At 39.6% G+C, this 17,606-nt stretch overlaps 1 protein-coding gene across 3 annotated transcripts in view; it reads left to right on the forward strand.

Moving 5' to 3' along the window:
- LOC147163558 (VPS10 domain-containing receptor SorCS1-like) overlaps window positions 1-17,606 on the forward strand; it is a 120,930-nt gene that overhangs the window by 74,409 nt on the left and 28,915 nt on the right. For all 3 annotated transcript variants that reach the window (XR_015096833.1, XM_086092535.1, XM_086092532.1), the window contains 5 exons: window positions 3,426-3,499; window positions 10,489-10,553; window positions 11,000-11,118; window positions 11,456-11,545; window positions 13,914-14,093. Coding sequence is in view for 2 of the 3 variants with exons in the window: in XM_086092535.1 (XP_085948661.1) it covers window positions 3,426-3,499; window positions 10,489-10,553; window positions 11,000-11,118; window positions 11,456-11,545; window positions 13,914-14,093 (528 nt within the window). In the remaining variant the exon portion in view is untranslated. The remainder of the gene's footprint in view (window positions 1-3,425; window positions 3,500-10,488; window positions 10,554-10,999; window positions 11,119-11,455; window positions 11,546-13,913; window positions 14,094-17,606) is intronic.

Genomic DNA, 17,606 nt, shown 5'->3' on the forward strand with positions numbered 1-17,606 from the left:
CTTGTTGCAACATAGCCCTGGCTGATCTCTTATACTCTGCTGCCACCCGCTGGCCGTTTTTTGTAATAACTACTATTGCTTTAAGTGACCTCTTCAGGTGAGAAGCTCCTTCAAAGTCTTCTGTATGGTCTAGCATAAAAAAATAAAATAAAAACATTAAAAACGTATAAATATGTTTTTGGGAGCACAGGACAAAGTATAAAAAAACATATTATACTATTTTGGCATTGAATGAGTTAAGGAAAATTAAACCGCCTTAGCCTCGAAGTAGAAGGGGGCGGGATTGAGCAGTGTATCTATCATTTGCATGAGACAGAACTTTCAATAAGACTCGAAACAGAATGTGAAAGCCATTCCAGGCCTGCGTATTATTCCTATTTTTACATTTTTAGCTTTGCCTTCGTAGTCAGTTTAATTTAATGCTAACAATTTGTGAATACACGTGTAGACAGGCAACAAACATAACAATACTTTATCCTCTGCGAAGAATGACTAATATCACTGCTATCCGTTTGTATTATGCTGCCCCCAGGTGGTCAAGGCACATACACCAGAAGGACAATGTACAACATAAACTATTTAATTTTGCCATCTATTAGCACAACCAATGTTTATTTCTGATTTGTTACCAAAACGATAACTCTTAAGAGCGCCATCAAATTTGCCCTACAGCGTTCGAATGAAGCCCGTTTCAAGGTCGATTTTTTTCCTATCACCTGGATGACTTTTGAATTGAGGTCGATTTCAAGTTTGCATTGTGCAGCGTACTTGAGGGGGACGAAGAGTGATTGGCAGCGCAGGACCGGTCGCTCGACCGTATGCCGAATTTCCGCTATGTCAGAAAACTGGTAAACCGTGACCATGTGTGCCTGCATCAAATGGGTCACAAAAGAGCCCGGATTTTTCCGCCTGTGCCTTTTTAGACAGAACTCGCCCAAGCGGGACAATGCGGTTTCAGATGATTGCATTCGCATGACTGCTGCGGGTTATTTAAGAGATTTGCAGCATTTGGCAGAAAATTTTGGATCAACTAGAACAACATTTTTGAATGCACATGTCCGAGTGTGTGTAAACATATAGACCGTGCTATACAAAAATAAATAAGTCAATAAAATTGACATCTATATAAAAAAAATAAAGCCTACCGAAAGACCAAAATGAACAAGGTTTGAAAATCCAATTTGCCGTTGCACTGGATGTCGATGCAATTAGGACGCGCCATGCGTTTGTTTCTCTTCAACAAGCCGCTCCCGTATTTGGGTAATCTTTTTTTCTTTGAAGAAACACAAAATATCTTTTAATGCCGGATGATTGCACTTCATGCGCAGACGCAGTTTTGATAGCTTAATTGCCTCATTTGTGAGTCAGTTGCGACATCTTACGCGGAGCGAGTTTGGAGTGTGCGAGTCAATAAGCAAAAAAACTTTTACCTTAAGTAGGACTGCTGGTGTTGTCTGATAAATAGAGTTTTCTTTTTCTTGGAAGTTGTCAGCTTTTCTTCTGTCTCATTATTTGGCCTGTCCGCCTTTTTGAAGAAGCTCTCCAAACATGTTTGTTTTTTTTGTATTCATTTTTGCTAGCTTGTGGGCTTACTTTTTTTTTTTTCATATCACGTGAGCGTTTTGACAGAGGCGGATAAAAACAAAAACAAAAAACAAACACTGTAGCACCTCTCAGATGAAAAGAACCTCAAAATGGATAATAATGAAACCAAATAGAAAAAGATATATAAAAAAAACAGACCTAATGTTATTTACTTAGTAGTTTCTTTTTAAAGGAGATCTTTTTCTTGGCGGATGTCAGGTCATCAAAGTCATTCTACATTGAACTCGCTCTGTTAGTTCTTGGAAGCGCTTGTGCTGTATTTCGCCATTGATTGCCTTCCTGGTATTTTGATTATGGTCAGTTTTACAAAAAAAAAACAAAAACAACAACAATTCGATTTCTCAGAAAGTCAGGTCAGTTTGTTCACAGTGAATTGCTGAAAAACGCGGCTGTGGTTGTTCCTGCCAGCGGGCAGGCAGTTCGTCTGCCCTGTGGTTGGCCTCCGCCGTCGAGGAGGACAATTGCTCTTTCCGCGGGAAGCGCCCAGCTGCCGCCTTGGCCTTGTTTGACTCAAGTTGCCCTCCCACGGAACTCGCCGCCTCGTTTGTAGCCTGGCAGTTTCTCTGTGCTGCCTAGTAGTTGGGAACCCCTGACATCAGCAGGTCATGGCAGATAGGCAGAGAAGACTGGAAGAGTCACAGAAAGGCATAGAATTGGAAATCCTTTGGCTCTACTGGATATTTTGCCGTTCGGCTTCTTGTTAGAGATCAGCAAGTTGTGCAAAAAGTGCTGAAACATTGAGCAGTTGGATGTGTTTTTTTTTTTTAAGTTTAGAGGTCAATTGCTTACTTGCTGCTGGCTGCGTTCCATTCTTGGATTGACTTCAACCCTCACATCCTTGTTACCGGCCGTTATTTGGCCGATTGTTTTTTTTTTTAAACACCCACATTGCTTCGCATTTCAGCCCGCTAGCTTAATGCTATCGCTAAATAGCATCTATGTTGTGGTGCTGTAATCCTTTAAGCAACCAGAAAGCATCACAAAATGGCCGTTTAATTGATGCAGTGTGACCCAAAACCGTTTATGGCTTTTTAATTATATTAATTACTGCAAGTTTACAACACTATATTATGGAGTGCTTAAAATGTCTTCTTCTTCTTCTTCTTGATTTGTTTTGACTGTCTAAAATGCATATTACTGACACCTACAGGCCGTAAGTAGAACAGCAACCATCACAATGAATATTGTCAAGTCGTGACGCTGTTATTGTCTTTCTCTTGCACAGTGTGGGTTGGAATTAAAAAACCGACGTTTTTCTACCGCTTATCCTTTTATGCGTCGCAGGGAAATTGGAGCCTCTCCCAGAAAGGAAGCCAGACTGCACCCTGGATTGGTCACCAGTTGATCACAGTGTAGAGATAGACAAGCATTCACAAGCACAATGAGCGGGAATCGATCCAATGCTGGCTGCGTGTACCACTACACTATAGCTGACCTCGGAATTGAAAAAGAAAGCCCCTAAAATTAGAACCGCGTGTGTGCAAATGGAGCGGCAGCAAAAAGGCATCTCGTGGCATGGGGGCGGGAAAAAAAAAGTTTACAATGACAGAAAAATAATGTATTCCCTCTTGCCAATTAATAAGCTGGAATGCCGCTGAGTCAGTGGAGGAAGACTTTTTTTAAATACAGAAGCAGATTTGCATATCAAAAAGCGCCGCCTGTCTGCAGAGCATTTCATCTTTAGCGTTAAATTCGCACTAACGGCATATTTCATCTCCTCACAGCACTTCCCTAAATACAACGAACTCGAACAAATCGGATTTTTGTACTTGGTCCTAATCGTCCCTTGAATGTGATCTTCTGATGTTTCTTCTTTGCAGCTGTATGTCTCTGTGGAATTTGGGAGGAGGTGGCAGCTCGTGCACGACAACGTCGTCCCCAACAGATTCTACTGGTAAGCTAATAAAATATGTGCCCGGAAATGCATACAATGTGATTGGTTTGTTCCCCGCCGTTTTGTTTACATTCCAGCATCAGTACAGTACAGGTGAAGTTATTATACATTGTCAGAAAAAAGGTGATCATTTTATGTAAAAGCTTCTCCAACCACACCTGATCAGTTTTAAGTTGTAATCGCACTGTTCCCCACTAGATGGCAGAGAGCAATTAGTAGCACTTCCGCACGTTCATCTCCGTTAGAGAGGAAGAATGTGTAGATGCCAGCCATGATTGATTTTGTAGCATTTTAGAGTCAACACAGAGAGCTCGTTCAGCGGACCTTTGACCGGTAAACAGGAAGCGAGGGTTTGAATCCCACCTTCACCAGATTGCATTTCGAATGTTCTTTCTATCTTTCAAATACAATTAAAACGTTGTAATTTTCACATCATTTATCTTTCAATTTCCTTCATAAGCATTCAGCTATTAGCATTCAGCTATTAGCATTTAGCTTTCAGCATTCCGACGCAAATTCTGCAGAAATTGCACCTAGTCTAGTTCGCTGAAGTTTTTGAGGTATCGATATTTTTGACAATTAATTGATTGATAATTAATGTGCCTTGACAGTTTACGAAATGTACTTTGTTACTAAAAGTAGTTTGCACTTTGACATCACCTGTGTGTTTGCGTTTGTTTACTGCCAATATCGCTTTTTTTTTTTTTTATTGATTGATTTTCACATGATTTGCATATAGAAGGCTTTCAATAACGATTGCCGTCTTTCACATTAAAAATGAAAGAATACTGCATGGACATGCTTGAAAAGACAGATACAGCCAGTTGTAGCATAAAGAGAATATCAATATCTCATAACTTGCTCAATATTAGCACCAATATGGAATAGCTCAATAACTTCACCCAATTCAGAAAAAAACGATGACATTTTTGTATTCAGTAACATCAAAATAGGACAAAATGTGTGTTAATGACAGCATGCCTTAATCCTGAGAACCGAAAAAATGTCAGAAAAGAACACAAAGAACATCAATTGTTTTTCTTCATAGGAACCGTTGACAGTTGGTTTAAAGTGCATTAAATTGCCCTCGAAAAACAGCATTCTGTCGCATTTGTTTATACCCTGACATGTAAACAAAAACACAAACTTGTCGTCCCATTACCAGTTTGGATCATTTAAGTACTTTTTGTTTTTTAAACCACGAACACGACTAATTTGTACCTCGACGTTCATTTGTGATGCCGACATGAAAAAGAAAAAAAAATGCACAACTCCAGATGGGCTTTTATTTTCGGACAGTTTGGTCCACAATTTGCGGAACGACGTCACGTCCGCTCCAAAATCGATGAATGTCTTTTCATCCGATGACATTTATCTGTCAAAAGTACAAATTGATTTAAATACTGTTTACGAAACAGCGGGTAAATCGTACATGATACGATTACGGGAGGCACCGAGGAGGAGTTTAGGGAGGCAGATCTTGTTTTGCTAAATTATGTATGACTCCCTTTCTTTTCATTTTCTTTTTTTTTTTTTTTGCATAATGTACTAAGCATCTAGTTTACACATGAAGGTTAATATTTGATGCTGTGAAGACATTCGACTCATGAAATATCGAGTAATCACGTCCATACGCTGGCCATCCTGTGTTTTGGGTTTGATAGCTGCTGAATATTCATCCCTGACCCGAGGCGTTGTCTGCACACGTCTGAGCGTTTTATCAGTGTAAATACGAGGATTAAAAGGGCCACGATAAATGTTTAATCGAAAAGGCCTTTTTTTATTGTTGTTGCTTTGAGAATACTCGAGGGGGGGGGGGGGGGGGAGCTGACGACTTGTGGATTGCATGCGCAGCTGAGCACAAAGACGACGGCGTGCGAAATGCAGACGGCCGCAAACTGTTGTTTGATCTCGACGACTCATTGCGAAAATGAAGAGTGTCGAGTATTTAAGGAGGTAAACGGTTAAGGTATTAAAGCCTGACTTTGCCGTGAGGCGCTGTTGCTGGATTCCCATTTGCAGCCTCATCAAGTAAATAAGAGGAAATACAAGTCTCGTTTGCAAAGCGTCATTGGAATTTTAATTTAGGGTTTGAATTTGAAACAAAATGAGAGGGTTTGGAATGAAGATTTCAAACCGTGTCTCGGGTTTCAAATCAGGGTTTTTAGTCAAGTCGGGGGGAAGGTTTTCAAATCAAGATTTCAAGCCTCGTTTAGGCCGTTAAAGATTTGGAGTTTGATTTCAAAGTAGGGTTTTAAGGCAGGGTTAGTGATTCAAATTAGGGTCTTAAATTCAGGTTTCAAGTCAAGGTTAGTGTTTCCAATCAAGGTTAGGGGTTTGACGTTTGAAGCCAGAGTTCGTGTTGTGAAATTGAGTTTTAAAGGCAAGTGAGTTTTTCAATTAAATTCAAATGATGGCATCAAATCAAGATAGGGATTCCAATCTGGCCTACATGTGTTAGGGTTTTAAATTAGGGTTCCAAGTCAAGGTTCTGGTTTCAAAGTTGAGTTTGAAGCCAGAATTTGGGTTTTAAAGTAGGGTTGGAAGGCAGAGTTTGAAATGAGTGGTTTAAGACCGGATTAGGGTTTCAAAATAGAGACGTAAGGGTTAGCCTTTCAAATTAGGGTGTGAAACAAGACTTGGGGTTTTAAATGAGGATTTCAAGACATATTCATGTTTCAGCTTGCAAATTAGGGCATCAAATCAGGATAGGGTTTCAAACTAGGGTTTCAAGGTTTTCAAGTCAGGCTTTCAAATGAGGGTTTCAAGTTATTTTTAGGGTTTTAAATCAGAGACAGTGTTTCAAAAATAATTTAACGTTAGGGTTTCAAGCCAGGGTTTGAGTTTTCAAAAGTGTGAAGGGTTTCAAAGTAGGGTTTCAAACCATTTTTAGGATTTGAAATTGGACTAACATTTGTTGCTCGTCCTGAAGCGGAGCTTGATGAAGAGCCTCGTTTTTCTGTTCCATTTGATTTCTCTTCAGGAAGTAAATTCAACAGGAACATTCCCATAAATTCACCCTTAACATTGAAGTCCCTACCAAGGAATTACACGACTGCAGCACCCCCCCCCCCACCCCCCTTCGCCCCCCCCCTCCTCGGAGAGAACCCAACAAAGATGATTTACAAGAACTTTTTAACATACAGTCGGTGTGTTGGTGTGTGTGCGTGTGTATTAGTTATGGGCCGGGGGGCAGTTTAACATGGCCCGGGTTCCATCTCGGAGCAAGGGGGGGGCCTGCTTTTTGCTGATAGAAAAGGATGAAGTATTGGACAGAAAGTCCATTAAAAGAGATGGAGCTGGGAAGCAATTACAGAATGCTGAGGGAGGCAGGACGCCGGCTTGTTATATTCCAGCCCGCCGCGCGCTCGCTACGGAAAATGAGAAGAAGCCGGCGCTGTGACAAAACAGACGCTATTAATACAACAAGTGGTCACCGCTGTCAGTCGCCACATTAGCGGCGACATGAAAAATCTCCCCTAAAAGCCCTGCCAAATGGAAAAAATACACCTCGGCCGTAAAGCACACTTCGGGTCACACGTCCGTCACTTTTACAGACGAGACGCTTGCATTAGTGCTGCCGCAAGGACGCTCGTTATCGCAGAGAGCCAATCCAGGTGACGGCTAACTATGGATCGCATCCGTTCGGGATATTATTTATCTAACTATGGCAGATTTTTATTTACACATGATCCATGATACAATAATGCATCATTATTATAGCTGTCAAATGCATGATTCGTGTAAGGAGTGGAAAAAAAGACACTGGGTACTACGTTAGGGACACCCACTCACTCTAAAATTGTCCTGCCTCTACTTACTGCGTAAAACTAATCACAGATTTGTGGGATTTTCCCCCCATTTTTTTTTTTATTACTTGCCTTGAAAGGCTGCAGTCGCCGTCCAGTGGATATGGACTCTTATGTCCCCCATCCCACAAGTGCGAGTATTTGAGTCGTCGTTTATATTTCCTATTCACGTGGCTATCGCAGAGGTGAGCAAATCTTAGGACTTGCTTTTATCCCTTCCCCTTTCCTTATGTTTAGCATTTTCATAAAAAATAAAAAATAAAGTCAAGGCGTTGTTTGGCGACCCATCAGACTTCTCCATTCTGTCTGTTGGTCTGTGTTTTTATAATTTTGGACAAGGTGTAAACTGTTAAGTGATTTTCGTTGCTCCGTACCCATTCCATAATTTTTTTTTTTAATTATATATTATTATTATTATTTATTTTTTTTGGTGGGTGGGGGCTAACCCCTATTTTTTGTGCAAATTTTTTATTGACACTTTATCAGTGTATTTTCAATAATTAGTGTGAGGTTAAAACTTTTTTTTTTTTTTTTATTGCAGTGAATTATATGCAAATTTGCATTCAAAGTAAAGTTTAAAGCCAAGTTAGGGTTTCAAGTCGATCAGGGTTTCAGTTTCACTTATGATTAACAAGTTTATTATACTAATAAGTAAGGTTTCAAGCCAGCATCAGGGCTTCCAAGTCGGGTTTCAAGCCTTGGTTAAGGTTTCAAAATAGGGTTGGGAATGAAGCGTCTAATTTTAAATTGAATTTTTTTAATTTTTTTTATTAATCTCATTTGGCCAATATTTTCTTTGAAAAACATAAAAGTGTGAAGCTTCAGAAAATTGATCAGCTGTCACCTTGAGCATTATGGTCATTTGAAGAGCGCTGCCGGTTGCCACGGTAACAGTATGGAACGTTCCCCATCTGGCGTGACTTCCCTCATGGATTTGTTGTCACTCGGCTACTTGACTCGGATATGAGCTGCATCCTGCAATGAAAGCTCTCAGCCTCTTTCTGAATTAGTCATAAAGTGTTACGAGGAGGGAGGCACAGGAGGACGCTTGATCATGAAGGTATTATGTTCCTGTATGCTGTGTTTCCTCCTCCAATGGTCGTGCGCGATTAACTTACTTTAACTTAACTGCTTTGCTTTTATTCATATTTTTGGCTGGTAGTGTTTCAGCCTGTAGAGAAGGCAAACCACTTTGTAATTTGTCTGTAATATTAGGAATCCATGCCGCTCTTTTGAAACCTGTTTCTTTTTCTTATTTCCAAGATGAAATAATTCTTTCTCCCGCCTCAAAGTGGCATCAAAAGTTTGATCAGCATTTTGAAGATTCGTCATGAAAAGATGCTCACGATCAATGCATTCTATTCAAGGATCAAAGAAAGCTGTTGGTACAGCCTTTAGTTCTTAATAGACTTTTTATATGTCGATTTTTTTACCTTACAATATTTTTAATCAGATATCTTTTACAAGTTAGGAAGAAAAAAAAGTAGAAGCAGGAGTAGAGACATATGATTAATCGCAATTAATTGTGATAAATCACAATTAATTATGATTAAGTCATTTGCTCCCAAAAACTTTTAAAAACGTTGAAATATTGCCAAAGTCCCCAAAACGTATTTATACGTTTTTAATTAATAATATATATTTTTCTATGCTAGAGCATACGGAAGGCTTTGATGCAGCCTCTGAACTGAAGAGAACGGTTGAAGCGATGGTAGTTATTACAAAAAATGGCCAGCAGGTGGCAGCAGAGTATAAGAGATCAACCAGAGCCACGTTGCAAAAAAGCTCTTTTCCCCCAGTGTTTTAAACACATTTGTGAATAATGATGAAACTTAGCTATACTCTAATGCTATTTGCTGCAAAACGGAAACAGATAAAAATATACTTTTTTTCCTGATGAAAGAAGATACTCTTAATCTTACTTTTGGTGTGCTTTTGTTTTTATAGCAATGGAACACAATATGTTTTGGGCCTTGCAAAATCGGTCAAAATCCAGTAAAACAGCTGGGAGCGAAGGGGGTTGCTTCAGTGAAAATGGCTGGGAGTGAATGAGTTAATCACAATTAATTAGTTTAAAAAACTTTGTGACCTTTCAGTAATGGCTGGCTGTTGCTGTACTTTCCAATTCAATGGAACAAGTTTTCATTTTCAAATAAGTAAATGCGCGGCCCAAAGCTCTTTGAGCACCCACCATATTATGTAAATTAATACAGTGCTGTAAGTGCACTCCATTTACCTTTTTAATTAAATAGCATTTTTCATCTGACTATGATGTTTTTTCTTTCTTTCTGAAAAGCACAAGATGCGAATCAGTTCAAACATCACTCTGACATGAACACAAATGGCGAGAAGAGATTTTGGGTGCGAGTCCGAGCTCTAATCATTAAAGTGGTTTTCAAAGCTCAATTTCACAGACAAGCGGAGGGCGAAAATCGCTCCCACGTCTTCCTGTTGAAAAAAAAATGTATTTGACGAATATGCGTCAGATACAGTGAATGCGTTGTAATTAGGGGTGTCAAGCGATTAAAATTTTTAATCGTAATTAATCGAATGACTTCAATAGTTAACTTACGATTAATCACTAATTTTATATCTGTTCTAAATGTACAATAAAATGGACAATAAAATATGAATAATAATAAATACGTTTTCATACTTTTGTTAACATAGAAGTGGGATTTTTTTTTAAACTATGCATCTTTTAGTCATTGATACATTTATTTCATAATAATTCAGAAAATGTAGTTAAAATTAAAAAGATGCACTATACTGTATAAAAACAAGTGTGATATTGATGTGTTGAGGTAATTCTTTTAAATTTTCTGCCACTAGATGGCATAATTGCATTTGTGAGACGTTGGTGACTGCTCAGTGCATTTTTCTTTTCACATTAAGAGCTATCTAATTTTTAACATGAAGTAGCTTTCGAAATTCTGCACATTTTTTAAATTGTAATATACAACTTGACCCCAGTTTTCACAAATATATGCATTATTATAAATTTATTACTGCTACATTTTGACACAAATTTTGACACTATACACAAGTAAGGGGCGGTCAATAACCGCGCGTTAAAAAAATTAGTGCTGTTAAAGGAACTTTAAATTAACGCAAAATTAACGCACACATTTTGTGTTGTAATTCGTCTTGGAATGAACTTTTTCTGTTGCTGTGTTTCAGGTCCAGGTTGGGCTTAGACAAGGAGCAAGGAATGATCCACCTGGAGATCAACATCTCTGATGGACGTCAGTACTTGGGGCTACCTTCTCTCTCTCAATGTGTCCATAAATCTTCTTTTTCGATTCCTTCAAATATTAGACTCTCCCCCTTGACTGAAATGTTAGCTCTTTGCTTTATTCATTTATTTTCCAAAGGCCAGGCTGCCACTTGGCTCTTTCCTCGGCCGCAGCGCCGGGAGAAGGGCACTCCTCTAAAGCCCAGCGTGTTAATGTCGTCTCCCCGGAGACGGCTCGTCGGGCTGACGCTAACAACCCGCGACAGCTCACGCCATTTTATTACATGGGAGCCAGTCTCGGTCGCCAAAATTCAGCATTTGCAAAATTTAGCACGAGCGCAGCTAAAACCTTGAGCGCAGCCCACAAACGCTTGTTTGTGTGTTTTTCTCCCCCCCCCCCCCCCCCCCCCCCCTCTTTGTTGTATTTTTAGCTCTCTTGTCTGGCTTTGCCCACAGGGTCGCAGTACATCACTTGCAAACTTCAAAATTGCTCCGAGGGAAACAAGGGCAAGCCTTTCCCGGGGTTTATCATCCCCAACTCCCTGGTGGTGCAGGATGAATACGTTTTCATCCAGGTGGGTTTTTTTATTGCAAGGTCTGGCTTCATTAAAAGTCAATTAAAAGCCGTAAAAAGCGTCGCATTCAATTGCGTCTTAATGCACACTGGTGTTTTTCATTAAGTAAAAGGGGGCCATTATCCTGCGAGGGTGGGGGTGGAGGGGGGGGGGGCGTGAGATTGAGAACCACAGTGTTGCGTTCAAGCGCATCTCAGCTACAATGCGCAACATCCTTAATGGGTCGGCGGTTTTAGCACAGCGCGACTTGTTTGACACACGGCGTGAGCACTTAACGGCCGGCGGGGAAGTTTGTCAACACTCGGCTCACGTGTGATTACCTGTGTTCTCTTTCCAGGTGCCAACAGGAGGCCAGTCCGTCCACTACGTGTCCTACAGAAGACACTCGTTCTACCCGGTTAAGCTTCCAAAGTACACTTTACCAAAAGTAAGATGACACGACGGCCGCGTCTGGAGCGTTAGAGCCTTTCGGGTTTTACTGGATATCAGGATGGTTTGATGTTTGCACTCTCGTGCAGACGAGACTACAAAAGGATTTGAGCTTGATCTGCCAAATCCGTTGAGGTTTCTTGTCTACTGGGTTCCTCCCCCCCACCCCCACCCCCCTCCCCCATAAAAACAATAGCAGAACTAGCTTGGACAATACACATGAGGGCAGATCAGTCGATAGCTCAAGCCAGGATTGCGTCCGTGTCAAGACCTCTCACTCGACGCGCCGTCTGACACAAAATGGATGAATTGTTTTGTTCCCAGTTTGTAGCGATTGATGACGCGTTCGACTAATTGGCAGCGAGATGGAGAAGAGCAGAGACACGCTCGCACACTCAAGTGACGTCACGTTGAGTCGCGGGAGTGCCACTGGTATTACCAATATTTAAAACGAGTGACACCAAATGCGGTCAAATAACGTACTTCAACAATATGGCACGCAATATATAATATATATATGTATACATCCTAATATTAAAATGAAAATATTTTTTGCGGCTTTTGCTGATGTTTTAGATTTTTGCCGAGGTACCGTTTCAGTAGGCAAACAACTAGGGCCCCCTAAACAGCGCATGAAATGAAGTTTTATTTAGCTTAATGCAAATGTTTTAATCTTACTTCACATACGACGAGCATTGAGACGATTTACTTTTGAGATATTATCAAGATGGATTTTTAAAAAACTTAAAACCTTAACCGAACTCAGGAAGTAGAAAGAATGTTCTCAAATTCACACGTTTTGGTTGATGATAAACTTTACAATTGCAAATTTTGCAGTGAGTGGATTTAGAGGAATCATTTTCAAATTTCAAGCATGACTGCGCTAATATGTCAAAACCAAAAAAAAGACAAAAAGATTGTTTTTAAAGGCTATCTTTAAATGTATTATTTGTCTAATTAGAATATAAAATGAGTTGGGTTATAATGAACCCAATTAGGGTAAAAAATAAATAAAAATAGACCACTACTTGGGTCACTTTTTTTTAAGTAAAACAACCCCAAAAATTCGGCCCAAAAAATCCCCATATTGGCTTTTTGTACAAAACCAACCAGAAATTTGGGTCAAATTGACCCAAGTAGTGGGTCAGTCCCCTTTTGACCCAAATTGGGTTATTTTTTTACCCCAATGTTCTACAATGTTGAATGTCCAGTGTGCAGATTGCAACAAGTGTGTTTTGCTCCTCCAATTGGGCTTTTTCTGATCAACCAATCAGAAGACAGAACAATGCTGATGTCATTGATGGCCAGCTTGGGAGGATAAATTTGAAATCTGATTGGTTAAAGAACATTGCTCATTGCTAATATAGTATAAATTACATTGACCCGCATGACTGATTCTGAAGTCTCTGGGTAGATTAGCTTGACATGGCAACACAGAGAAGCTGAAAGCTGATTGGACACAAAAATCCAACATCCACATAATGGAAGCAGTGCAGTCAAAAGAAATGGAGTGGTTGGAAAAATAACCTGAAAAATTGTCTGATTCAATTACGTTTGTGGTAGCAAAGTCATATTAGTTATTATTCAGTAAGTTTTATTCCTGATCCTCAAAACTAAATGATGTATAATTTACCTGCATGCTGGCGCTCCTCGAATTTGATGAAACTCATTTAGACTTTAATGGTTTTGTGTGTGTGTTTGTGTGTTTGTGTGTCTGTGTGTGTTGTCTTGTTTTTGTTACATAGTGGGGCCAACATTTCGGGATTTTACAGAGTTGTGGGGCCCACCCGTCCATGTGGGGCCATTTTGCTGCGCCCCACAAGTTTAGACCTCTTTTTGAGGGTCAAGACTTGGTTTTAGAGTTTAGGTTTGAATTGGGTTATGGTTGAGGTTAGGGTATGAAATAGGGGTAGGCAATGCATTATGTCACTGAGATGGTCCCACAAAGATAGTAAAACAAACCTGTGTGTGCGTGCGCCGCCCCCCCCCCCCCCGCATCTCCAAAGTAGACTTTTGAAGCAGGAAAGCTCATTTGCATTAACGCTGTGTTCTTACACCATTTAGTGCAGAATAATTTAGTGCATTAAGAGGGTGGGTGGGAGGCAGGAGGAGGTCAAGAGAGATTTTCAGCCTCGCATCGCACATAATCATCCGTCTTTGTCACAAACTCAAGGACGCACATTCACCGGACAATGTTACTCTCAATTACTGTCAGTTATCAAGTGAGAAAATCACAAGTATGTCCCACCGTGCCACCCGCGGCACCCATTAACGTTCTTTGCCAACCAACCCAAAGTACCTCTTTTGACGCTAGGGCCTTGTTACTTAGCAACATGCACCTACTATTTTATCTCCCCCCCATTTAGGACTTGCAGATCATTAGCACCGACGACAACCAGGTAGTGGCGGCTATTCAAGACTGGCACCAGAACGACTCGTACAACCTGTACATGTCCGAGTCCAGGGGTCTCTTCTTCACGCTGATGCTGGAGGACGTGGTGAGCAGCGGCGGACCCGAAGGCAACATCATGATCGATCTTTACGAGGTGGGCGACAACATTGACGGCTTTCGTCGTATTCAGGCGCATGCGCTCAAAGAAGATTGGCCGCGTATTCAACAGGGATCGTACCGACGACAATGCTGCAATGCGGAAATCATAACAGCCTTTATCAATGGTAACATAAAAAAAACAAATACAAAGAAATAATGCAAGAGAAGTAACACCTTGGAATCTCAGTGGAGCTGCTAATAACTAGAGACAGAGGTAGCACGCGGGTTCAGGATGTGCCAGCGTACAAGACAACCTGACAAAGGATAGCGGTAGACGCAGACTATTTATACACAGGAGAATTGTAGCCAGGTGGAGACAATTACCATCACCGGGAGACACAAGTGCAGGAAGTAACGCTTCTGAAATGAGAAGAAACAGTTACTACAAAATAAAATCAGACGTGACGACATGAAAAATGGGGACAAAAAAACAAAGAACGTATTGTAACACAAGCATGAGACATGACAGAATTTACATGTGTATTTAAAACAACGACTTAGCTTTAGAAAAGCCCGTTTAGCTTAATGCTATTGCTAATAAACGAAGCAAAATGCCATGGACGGGAAAACCAGTAGCATCAGTGTCAAGGTATTATAACCCTGTAATTTTAACACAAATTTTTGGAACAACACACATATTATAGCAATATTCACAGTCACCTATTCTTTATCCTCTGCGAAGAATTACTGGTAATACTACTGTGCCTTACAGAGGGGTGACCGTATCAATCAATCAATTTCTGTGTTCTTATATTTATCCATATGTTTGTATTATACTGTCCCCCTTTGGTCAAAACATTTATTTTTAATATTACAAAAATGATTTTCATTCTATTTTAATTGTCATTACTATATGTTTTCATAAAGTACAATATTATAAAGTGTTATTTTTCTTATTCTAAACAAATTACAAACATTTTTGTGGAGTTATTTTTGGGAGAGTGCAATGGATTCACTCATTCACTCCCAGACATTTTCACTGAAGCAACCACCTTCGCTCCCGACTGTTTTACTGGATTTTGACTGATTTTGCAAGGCCCCAAAAAATATTGTGTTCTATTGTTATAAAAAAAAATTAAGCTACCAAAAGAAAGATTGGAGTCTCTTCTTTCATCAAGAAAAAAAAGTATATTTGTATCCGTTATATAGCTAAGTTTCCTCATTATTCAAAAATCTGCTTAGAACTGTGGGGAAATCAGCTTGTTTTCAACATGGCCCTGGTTGTTCTCTTCTACTCTGTTGCCGCCTGCTGGCCGTTTTTGTAATAACTGCCATTGCTTTAACCGTTTTCTGCAGTTAAGAGGCTGCATCAAAGCCTTCTGTATGCTCTAGCATAATATTAAAAAAAAAACATAAAAAGCGTATAAATACTTCTTTGGGACACTTAAAACATTTAAAATAGAACATATTCATACGTTTTTGGGAGCAAATGAGTTCATGTCATTTACATTCATTTCAATGTTGAAAGTTGATTCGGGAAAGAAACCATTAAACTCGCATTTTCATTAAATAAAATTATAAAGTTCCACTAGCATAATGCTAACATGCAATGCAAAATGCCTTATGCAAAATTAGCCTGTTCCGGTCATTAGAAACCTCCAAACAAGCTACTTTAACACACGTACGGAGCAGCAACACGTACAGATTATACAACGCTGTGGGAACAATGAATATTACTGGAGTTTAGTTGGTGACCTTCTCTATCACTTAAAACCCCGCGAAGAAAGAAGAAAACCCAAACTCTCTTCGTTATCCCAATCGGGAAGGCAAAATAACAGGAGGAGAAAATAACTTTCCTAAAATACGTTCCGGTTGAAGCGGCAACAAACAACAAGTCTGCCTTTGACAAGCGCGGAGCATCAACAGGCGTCACAAGCCTCTTTTCTTATTCTTTGCAGTAATGGAACAGATGCTGATGCATTTGCAAGTTTTTACTGTGTTGGCTTATTCTCTTATATAAGGGGGGGGGGGGGGTAGGTTTGTGTTAGCGAGCAGGCACCAGCAACGGCGTTTTTTCCCGCGGATTTGTGTTGACAGATGTCGAGTGAGGTCGCACATGACTGCGTACCGTACGTGCGCGCCGCGGGTCTGATTAAGCCTTGTTTGCATTCAAACACTTAAACGGCTCGGCTGGGGTGTCATTCATTGACCACTCCGCCCACAATCATTTAGATGCCGTGACTCAGCAGCACGAGTGTAAAAAAAAAACAAAAAAAACAAATGGTGACACTGTAGTGCAGGGGTGTCAAACTCATTTGCATCACAGGCTGCATTGTAGTTATGGTTTCCCTCAGAAAACGAATATATGTTAACAAATAAATCCAACAAATTGATGGATAACTACATCAAACGAAAATATGAATGCAATACTTGTTTTTACTCCCATTTTTCCAGCTAAGACTTTTTCTACATACACAAAACAAATATTATAATATATCCTTTGCCGAGATAATCCACCCATCAGGTGTGGCGTATCAACTCTATCTGATGCACTTGTGAATCCTTAGACCACCCCAGAGGTACCAATAGGCTGAACTGCACATTTTACAGTTGCCTTTTTTTGTAGGCAGCCTAAGGCACACCTGTGCAAAAAAAAAGAAGAAGAAAAAAAAGACATTGCACTGTGTGAGGAAAATAGTGGTCACCAGTGATAATTTATGGAGGACCAAAAATGACCAAATTAAAAAATAAATTAATTAATAAAAGTGGAAATAAAAACGGGTATAAAAATAGATATTTTAAAAAAAGAATACAAAAAAATCTATATGAATGGAAATAAAAACAATAACAAAATATATATGCATAAAAAGTGAAAATTAAAAAATGAGACTCAAAAAATATAAATAAATATAAAAATGATATGGAAAATAAATAAATAAATACATATATAGATTTAAATATCAGCATGAAATGTGTCATGAAATGTTATTCAAATAAGGGGGCGGTCCTAAGTGTGTCTCATCCCGATCATCCCAGAACTCGTATATAATATAATTACAAATTTTCAATTCAATTCAGTTCAATTCAATTCAATATAACTTTATTCGTCCCCTAGGGGGCAATTGAGAAATAGCAGCAGAATAAAAAGTATAAATGAATATACATGCAATCTAAAAAAAAAATACAATATAAAAACACAATATCAATAAAGTGACTCAGTGATTAGGATAAAATGCCAACGGCCAACAATATGTATATGTACGTCCAGTATATATTTAGAAGAAGATCTGTAGGTGTGTTAAAAAGTATCAGCTACTAGAATTAAAAAGCAGAATTGCTTTGGGGACAAAAGGGACTCTCCTTCTCTCTGAGAATTTTAGATTGTCCTTTTATTGTGGGCGGCCAAAGACACACTTGTACAATAATCATGCAGTCTCATCAGCATCGTCATAAGGCCAAAGGATCATACCGGCAAAGGAGAAGTGCTCACTATGAGATTTCAACAGATTTTGTAAAGATTAGTAGACCACATAAAATGATGTGCTGGCCCAGATCTGGCCCGTTTGAC

Source organism: Leptonotus elevatus, chromosome 13 (assembly GCF_054856555.1).
Source record: "Leptonotus elevatus isolate MCC_2025b chromosome 13, RoL_Lele_1.0, whole genome shotgun sequence".
Taxonomy (NCBI): domain Eukaryota; kingdom Metazoa; phylum Chordata; class Actinopteri; order Syngnathiformes; family Syngnathidae; genus Leptonotus; species Leptonotus elevatus.